The 8,761-nt window shown below is 43.4% G+C and overlaps 2 protein-coding genes across 2 annotated transcripts; both read left to right on the forward strand.

Annotated features, from left to right (window-relative positions):
* Positions 1 to 187: 187 nt before the first annotated feature.
* On the forward strand, positions 188 to 6,447 carry LOC124667078 (activating signal cointegrator 1 complex subunit 1-like). The gene is made up of 14 exons (XM_047204402.1): positions 188 to 267; positions 455 to 515; positions 863 to 1,004; positions 1,819 to 2,045; positions 2,182 to 2,219; positions 2,304 to 2,383; positions 2,492 to 2,559; positions 3,650 to 3,905; positions 4,651 to 4,763; positions 4,840 to 4,905; positions 5,130 to 5,220; positions 5,392 to 5,459; positions 5,930 to 5,967; positions 6,051 to 6,447. The coding sequence occupies exons 1-14, from the start codon at positions 242 to 244 to the stop codon at positions 6,241 to 6,243; spliced, it is 1,467 nt and encodes a 488-aa protein (XP_047060358.1). The 5' UTR covers positions 188 to 241; the 3' UTR covers positions 6,244 to 6,447.
* A 1,180-nt stretch (positions 6,448 to 7,627) lies between these two features.
* Positions 7,628 to 8,483, forward strand: LOC124668356 (aquaporin TIP4-4-like). Its single transcript, XM_047205517.1, has 2 exons — positions 7,628 to 7,754; positions 7,849 to 8,483. Exons 1-2 carry the CDS (start codon positions 7,628 to 7,630, stop codon positions 8,475 to 8,477), a joined length of 756 nt encoding a protein of 251 aa, XP_047061473.1. The 3' UTR covers positions 8,478 to 8,483.
* The last annotated feature ends 278 nt before the right edge of the window (positions 8,484 to 8,761 follow it).

The following is an 8,761-nucleotide window of genomic DNA, read 5'->3' on the forward strand; positions in this document are numbered from 1 at the left end:
TCAGATTTGCATGTAAATACATGTGTGTGATTTACAGTACTGTAGTAAGTGTCTTGGTTAACTGCACTTGTGTTCTGAACTCTGGATGATTGACGAGTAGTAAAATCCTGTGAGCAGAGCACTCTGCTTTTCTTTTCCAAGCCCCAGGAACGACTAGCGCTCGCGTCTTCCGGCGCCGCCGCCGCCGCGCACGCCCGGCGGCGACACGCAGCGCCCATCTCATCAGCCAGTCCCCCGTGTCATGTTCGTGCACAGCTCTCTCGCGAGGTACTACTACTACTGCTAGTCAGAAGAAATACAGTTCGGGCTTCACAACTTTTCTTTCTTTCCTTTCCGAATCGAAACACGGGGGAGCCCAATCCTCGCCGGCGGCGACCCCGCTCCGCGAGACCACCAGATTTACCTCCCTTGTGTCTCTAACGTTCCGCCGCACCCCCCTTTTCAATCTTCCTAGGTTTAGCCGATTCGCCCGAAGGCCCCTGTGCGCCGCCGCCTCCCCGCTCCGCTACCTGCAGGTAGGTGGTGGTGGTTTGCTTCTTTCCCCTTGCTCGCCAATTCATCTTTATCCCTCGCACTGATTAGCGCTTCTGCAAGGGTTTTTCTGTGTTTCCATCCATATCAATATAATACGCTGTTTAATTGAGATAGAAACTGGTGAGGATTCAACTACAGTACCAAGAATTCTTTTGGGGGAATTCTTTGATTGCTGAACCAGTAAATTAAGTGGTAGAGGGCGTTTGCCCCCGATAAATTTGGTATCTCGTATTGCCAAGAACAGTTCGGCGACGTATCTGCTTCCACCTGTGCCTTCTGCATTACATTCCTACACTACGATGCTTCACAAGGTATCTTTGATTGACAGGGATCAGCTGCTCAAAACAGTTTGCCCTCGTTTGCGATGGAAAAGCCACGAGGAGCTTCAGGCAATGCTTCTAAACACAGGAAGACAAATTCACCTGTGCAGAGATGGAGGCCAGTCTCAACACAAGCATCTCCCCGAAAAGGTTTGCTCCACTTTGCTACCTGACGTTCTGACGTTTTAGTTCACACCGTGACTCATAGGTCGTCATGTATCAGAGACTAGTTGTAGCGCATTTTTGTCTGTATATGAAGTCTTTTATCTCTAAAACTAGCCCTTATTTTTTTTATGAACAAGTCACACCTTTGAAAACTAGCTTGGTTACCAAAAATCAGGAATGGGGCGTAACTGGTTAAAGAAAATGTAGCATTCACCTTATGATTTTTTTTTCTGGGAGCTAGTGAAAGTGTTGCACCAGCCGTATTGGACATTGGTAATAGTAGACTGAAATTCCGGTTCACAAGCATAGAATAGTGATTCTTGCCAAAGCTCCAATTATTTTGATTTGAAGTCGTAGTCCTAGATTGAAATTCATGGTGGAATATTGTCCAATGCTATTAAATAAAGTCAGTCATAAGCTACGGGCCATTGCGCATTTCCTCACATCTTGGATATGTGGCATTAGCAAATAAATGGCATTCTACTTTGCATACGTGCTAGCCAATGAGTAGGCATATTATAGACATTTTAGGAGATTGACCCTCCAGTGGTGCTTGGTTGAAGTTAATCTTAGATTTTTTGTGATTGCCCTGTCATCATGTAATACCTCTTTGGTAACTGCAAGCTATCAAGAAGCGTAAGGTTGATACACAAAGCTTGAGTAATATCAGAATTGGACTGCCCTAGTTACTTTTCCCCTCAAGACATACCCTTACGTGTCTCCCTCCAATTCCTCTCATCTATTTTTTGTATGTGTGTGGAGTTATGATCTAATTACCTTATATCTCAACATGATGCAGCTGACCTTGATGAATTATCCAATTCTGCAAGGACGCAAGTGGTAGAGACTTTGATCACTGATAGTGAAATTTTGGCCTCGGATAAAGCAACTAATGTTGTTATTGGAGTTACCACCAATAATGCTTCATCGTCACAAAATAATTCTGCTCTCGATTCCAGTGCAACTAAAGTAGTTACGGAAGACACTATGGAGGTAACTGGAGAGAAATATTCCTGTTCTATTGAGGTATGCTGGGAAGATGATTTAATAGTTTTGTGTTTTCAGCGAAGCTCTTTGTTTTTTCCCTCTAAGATTGATAAGCATGTGATCTTTACAAGACAGTCTCTAAATGCTGTTCATAGATTTAGCTGTCCTTTTACAGGTAGATGTTCCTCTGAAGCGTTTTCTGAAAGGAAAGGGGTATTGCTCTTATATTTGCCATTCTTATTTGGTACAATCCCTGGCCTTTATCTGTTAGCATAACTTTTATTCTTTGGTTTGTAGTGGATGTATGCAGAAGCAGATTGAACAAGAGAATGGAGTCAAAATTATATTTCCATCTTCAAAGGAGGAAACTCTTGTTGGTATACTTATGCCTGCCTTTCTTTCTGAAACTATGTTCGGTGATGTAAGATGTTAGTTATTTTCGGAGTTAATGGATGTTTTTTTATTCTACTGCATGGGAGATACAGTCCTTGAAGGCAAAGACGCTGAAAGTATTAGAAATGCATCAGAGAGAATTTCCAAAGTTCTTGAAGAGGTAGATATTGAACACACTGTTGCAACAGATGATTACTGTATGGTTATATTGTTCACTGAATCATTGCTCCTCTTTATCTTTGCTGCTGTTTGGTTAATATTTACCGCTTTCTTGAGGTTCATGACACCAAAGTAGTTATCAGTCCCTCTATTATCATTTCACATACTGTATATCACAAGCTAGCTTAGTTAACAAATATAGCTACGATGAGTTAAATTTTAACAATTTAACTATGTAATATATCACCGTTCAGGGCAGAACCACAAAAGTAATATATCTGTTGCAGAAGTGTTAGTGCGAGTTATCAAACACATCTTGTAGAAGTGATGGTGGTACTGTCCACTGGCTATTGTTTTGTGATTTTCTACTCATTTCGTTGCGTAAATTGTCCAAAAGTCGTACCGCCACTGGAAGAAACGAAGTGTCCATTACCTTGGTTCGACCTAACACACATGAGTGAATTCAAGATACAGAATGCAACCACCTTTCTGGTACATTTCTCACTCTCCCCTATCTAGTTCACTAAGAACATTGGGGTGGCCGAGTGGCACTAAAATCCTCTCTTTAACCCTAGAGCCAGACTTGCTAACCCCTCTAATTGAGAGCAACCCTATAATGATAAGATCGAGAGAAGTCCAATTTACCCACCTAAACTCGTCTCAAAGTTCAGATTACAACCCTCAACTTTACTTTGGTTCAATCTTCAACCCTGAATTCTATAAACCGTTCGGAATTGGACCTTCTACCCTTTTTTGACATGTATTGAACCGGTTTTTCTCGCAAGTTAGCGGCTTTTCTGCCTATAACATACACGGTACAAGAAAAACCAGCTTAATACAATGCAAGGGGTGATTTTGAGCCGTTTTTAGAATTCAGGGTTGAAAGTTGAACCAAAGTAAAGTTAAGGGTTGTAAGCTGAACTTTGAGACAAGTTTAGGGGGTAAATTGGACTTCTCTCGATAAGATCATACCCATCTAACAGTGAAACAAATGTGCCTAGGTACCCTCATGGGTAGCAGGATATTTTGTTATTTCATTTAATAGTAATAATCACTCTGTACTGCTAAACTTTGTTTGTCCTATATTTCAGGCTGTAAAAAGTCCAATGCTTGATTACTCTCATTTCATATCGCTTCCGTTGGCAATCCACCCGGATCTTGTCGAGAAACTGAACAACTTCCAGAGCTCGATCCTCGGGCTGTCTGCAGCTAATGTAGATAGTGATAAGGATGAAAGCCTAGGTGAAGATTCTACTGACGAAAATGATGAAGCAGAAAGCCAGGGTGTCTTGACCAAGCGCCGAGTCGAAGAAGAGAAGTCTGTGGATAATAAAGGCTCACAAGCAGGTCTAAAGCTTAGCTATTTCTTTTGTGCAAATTTATCGTGTTCCTTGGAATTATTTCTACAGTCAATGCTATTTACTTTGCTTGTGGAACTTCGTTTTGTCTGTTAAAAAATGCAGCATTATTCTGTTCATGAAGGTGCATGTTTAAAACTTGTGTTCTTGGTCAGTAGGGATGCTCAATGGTATGCACATAACATCATTACAGAATTAAGAAGAATGAATCAAATAAGGCATGTACGTATTATGAAATTTGATGAATACGCTCCACATTTGGATCTTGAAATTGTAAACAAAGCAACAAAATAACACATAAGATAAACCATGTTTTCCTAGTTGACTACAACTTACTAAGCGGCTAATATAGAAGGCCATATATTTACGGAGAAAGCAAGATTGCGAAGACATGCATATGTGATTTTTTTATCTTAAAATTTTGGTACCCAGTAAATTTGGTTATCTATGTTTTTTTATACTGGCTGGCCCATGGAGTTTATTTTGACCCTGATAGCTCCAAAGCGACATGCTAATATCGGGAAAACGAAAGAATACAAGCTAGTAGAAATATTAATCAAATAAAATTCTGAATGAGAGATGGGATCCCTATAATCCTTATTAGTCTATTTTATGCTAGTGCTACACTGGCAATGCTATACAGTATACACTTTATCCTTGTTGTCGTATGCATTTCCAAGGTACAATGTTTTTGTTTCATTCAGCATTAGAATACTTTTCTTCATCACCTGCAGAGTTCAGCATTGACAAGTCAATATTCATTAAGCCCAAAACGTTTCACCTAACGGTTCTTATGTTGAAGTTGTGGAACAAGGATCGTATAGCTAAGGCTTCTGATGTGCTCCAGGTATTGCTATTTAGGAAGATACAGTGTTATTGGCTGACAATATCCAGAAACTTAATTCACTGCCTTGCCAATGCAGTCACTATCTTCCCAGGTAAATGAAGCTTTGGAAAACCGACCTATCTCTATACAACTTAGGGGTCTGGTAAGTTTCCTCTTGAGTTGAAAAGACATCGTTATTGAATATTTGGTGTTAGTATCTTCATCAGAAGCTGATTTATACATGACTAGTTAAGTGTTGGCCGATAAAATCTGAGCGAAAGAGCAGAGCATTTGTTGACACTTCACAATACTACTTTTTATGGCTCTATTGAATGTTTGGATGTTTATAAATAAGTTTTGGTGATTCACATGAATATTACATTTCAGACATGCATGAAAGGCTCGCCAGCCAGGGCCCGGGTGGTATATGCTCCAGTACTTGAAGTTGGTGGAGAAGGACGCCTAGTCCGTGCCTGCAGTATCCTTTGGAATATTTTATGGCGAATAAGCAATATGTATATTTTTTTCAGTGTGGGATTTTCTGAGAAGCAGTTTGTGTGCTCCTTTATCATTTCAGTATCCATTTTATTACTATTGATAGAATTAAACCTTCCAGTGCAATGTTGTTTCTTTACTGGCCCTTTCTTAGAAGTAATAACTGATGCCTTTGTCAAGTCAGGCTTAGTTCTTGAAAGGGACACAAGACAAGAATTGAGGGTGAGTATAACTGTATAAGCCAGAAGTAGTTCTCTATTGCTCTCTTTAGCATTTACACTGTTGCCTATTTACTCGGTAATATATAATTTTTCTCTCCAAGCTGCTAATCAGTTATATAATTTTTAGACAGGTTTTCTCTACCAAAATATACTGAAGTAGCAGAGAGCTTCTTTTTGCAAACTTTTAGCACTACGTTTCTGTCATTGTGCAACATCATTTTGGTTATTCTTTTGTCTTTTACCCCTAAGATTCTCCATCTTGATCAATTCAACCTGTCACTATATAGTTGAGAGTTAGCTCGACTATGATGGGATAAACATTTTTCATGTGCAACTAAATTTTGTAAGTCTCTATATGCATAAAGAATTATTAAGTTTTGTTTCCAATATATGAATACAGTATTCCATAAATGTGATTCTGCACATTTTCTATATTTGGTGCTAAAACTGCCTCTTCTTTTGCAAATGCAGTTACACGCAACCATAATGAATGTGCGCCACATGAAGAGGTACAAGCAACAAACCATTTTCTGCAACTGTGTAATGTGTTTGCCATGTACAGTTCTAACCTTGTCTGCATGTTTCGCTGCAGCAAGAAGCGGAACCGAAGAAATGATTCGTTCGACGCGCGGAGTATATTCAGGCAGTACGGGCAACAGGATTGGGGCGAGTATCCAGTTCCGGCATTCCACCTTTCGCAGAGGTTCAAGTTCGACGAGAGTGGATACTACCATTGCTGTTGCTCGATTCCCTTGCCCGAGGCCAAGACGTCTCAAACGGAGTGAGCTCCTCTGCTCCTCTGTTTCGAACATTCTGCACACTAGTGAGTGGCATCCCTGGTTAGGGCTTGTCTTCACTAGTGTCTTGTTAATTTCTGAATCTGAACTGGTGTTCGTCTACTTCTGTTGTAGACCTCCAACCCTATGTCACCTGATAAAAAGATCTTAGGTCACCATCCTACTACTGCTAATAGAGCTTCTTTCTGTCAATCCGGTTTCCTTCTGTCAGTGTCGTGCTTCCTGTCTTCCTAATGGCCAGATGAAATGACGAAAGGGTGCGTGAAAAGCGGCTTTATTTCTTACCTAAATTCGCTGTCCAAAACCTAAGGATAGGCTGCGTCAGCGCAGTGAGTGGACACCAACAGTAAATAAGATGTGTGAGATTGTTAAGGATGGCTCCTACACCTTTTGCGCACTTCGATGGTGCCTGCCGTCCGATCGATCGCGACGACACTGAATGCCGTAGCTGCCTCACTCTCTTGTCCTTCCACCTAACAAGCTCAGCTCATGTCTCCTGAGCTACGATGGAGTGTGCCACAGCGAAGTCAGGATGATTGGTCAATCGATCTTTCAGTTTAGAAATTAGAATGTATCAATCACAAAAGGGGTGTAATATGAGATGAATATGGCTCAACCTATCTTCTTTTTTATCGGATGTCCCTGAATGGACAACTCATTTTCTTCTCCTGGCAGCAGAAAACACGTAAACATAAACATAATCATCCATCATTCAGATAAGTGTTCTGATTTTATTTCTGTGTACTTAAGTACTCCCTCTGTTTCAAATTATTATTTTTCAAACAAGGAAAAAGCTTTGCCTATTTTATTGATTAAGAAGAGTTTAAAGTAAAATTAAAGCCAAGAAGGCAAAAGAAATACAAGGGACTACTCTCGCAGTATGATAGCACTCAAATGCTTTGCCCCCACCGCAACCCAAAGCGCAGCATTCCGCCTAATAGCCAAAATTACAACGGATGGCATGGTGGACACATTTCCGAAAACTCTAGCATTGCGCTCGTTCCATATTTCCATCCGAGAAAGTAGTTTGTTAGGTTAGCAACCAATGCAAACTGAGATCCAGCCTAACATAGTACGTGAAGATTCTCTTTTACGCTGAGATCTCTGAAGCTACTGACTGAATGTCTGCACTCGGCCAGTGTACCTCTGGTGTGAGCCCCGGCTGGCAACCGCCCTCTGTTATTACGCTTGCATCAGCAATTCCATCATTTCCCGCCTCCTTATCCCATCCTGCACATACGGTCTTTATATATAGCCGTCAGCTTCCACCCAACTGGATCATCACTCTGGTTTCCCCTACATTGTACGTGTGATCATCTAGCAACGACAGATCAGATAAGCCACACTTACGCACAGAAGCGCACACATGTACATGGTGAAGTTTGCTCTGGGGCACCACCGCGAGGCCACCGAGGCCGGCTGCGTCCGCGCCGTGCTCGCCGAGACCGTGCTCACCTTCCTCTTCGTCTTCTCCGGCGTCGGCTCCGCCATGGCCGCCGGTACGTACATAGGTGCAGCGATTGAAACGATGTGCATGCATGTGTGTTCGATCTGAGAGCGTGAAACTACGTACGTCCGTACATGTGTATGCAGGCAGGCTGTCCGGCGGCACCGACACGATCATGGGCCTGACGGCGGTGGCGCTGGCGCACACGATGGCGGTGGCCGTGATGGTGTCGGCGGGGCTGCACGTCTCCGGCGGCCACATCAACCCGGCCGTCACGCTCGGGCTCGCCGCGGGCGGCCACATCACCCTCTTCCGCTCAGCGCTCTACGTGCCCGCGCAGCTGCTCGGCTCCTCCCTCGCCTGCCTCCTCCTCTCCTTCCTCGCCGGCGGCGGCGCGACGCTGCCCGTGCACGCGCTGGCCGCCGGGGTGGGCGCGGCGCAAGGGGTGCTCTGGGAGGCCGTGCTCACCTTCTCGCTGCTCTTCACGGTGTACGCCACCGTCGTGGACCCGCGCCGGAGCGTGGGCAACCTCGGCCCGCTGCTGGTGGGCCTCGTGGTCGGCGCCAACGTGCTCGCCGGCGGGCCGTTCTCCGGCGCGTCCATGAACCCGGCACGCTCCTTTGGGCCCGCGCTCGCCTCCGGTGTGTGGGCTGGGCACTGGGTATACTGGGTTGGCCCCGTGATCGGTGGGCTGCTCGCTGGGCTGGTCTACGAGGGGTTGTTCATGGTCCGGGCCGGCCATCTGCCGCTTCCGAGGGATGACACCGAGTTTTAAACCTGAAATAGGCTCATGCTAGATCCTCAAAAATAAAAAGATCTAAAAAAGCGCCCATGCTAAATAAATTAGTGCACTATCTTATTATGTGAAACAAGAAATGTTCTATATAGCAAGGGTGATGTGCTGCCCAAGTCCATTAATGAAAATCATAAACGACTAAGTAGAAATATAAAAAATCCCAGGAAGGATATTAGTAAGAACGACATTTTGCAATGTATCGAAAGACCAAGAGACATCTTGTTTGATTCCACGCTTAATCATCTCCTTATGCACACATTTTT

The sequence above is a fragment of the Lolium rigidum genome, chromosome 6 (genome assembly GCF_022539505.1).
Source record: "Lolium rigidum isolate FL_2022 chromosome 6, APGP_CSIRO_Lrig_0.1, whole genome shotgun sequence".
Taxonomy (NCBI): Eukaryota; Viridiplantae; Streptophyta; class Magnoliopsida; order Poales; family Poaceae; genus Lolium; species Lolium rigidum.

Bases quoted from the DNA above. Each gene is read 5' to 3' on its own strand.
- LOC124667078 (XM_047204402.1), top strand. From the start codon at position 242: ATGTTCGTGCACAGCTCTCTCGCGAG. The intron at 4,906-5,129 runs GTAAGTTTCCTC...ATTACATTTCAG, and splicing joins CTATACAACTTAGGGGTCTG to ACATGCATGAAAGGCTCGCC. The intron at 5,221-5,391 runs GTATCCTTTGGA...GCCCTTTCTTAG, and splicing joins ACGCCTAGTCCGTGCCTGCA to AAGTAATAACTGATGCCTTT.
- LOC124668356 (XM_047205517.1), top strand. From the start codon at position 7,628: ATGGTGAAGTTTGCTCTGGGGCACCACCGCGAGGCCACCGAGGCCGGC. The intron at 7,755-7,848 runs GTACGTACATAG...ATGTGTATGCAG, and splicing joins CGGCTCCGCCATGGCCGCCG to GCAGGCTGTCCGGCGGCACC.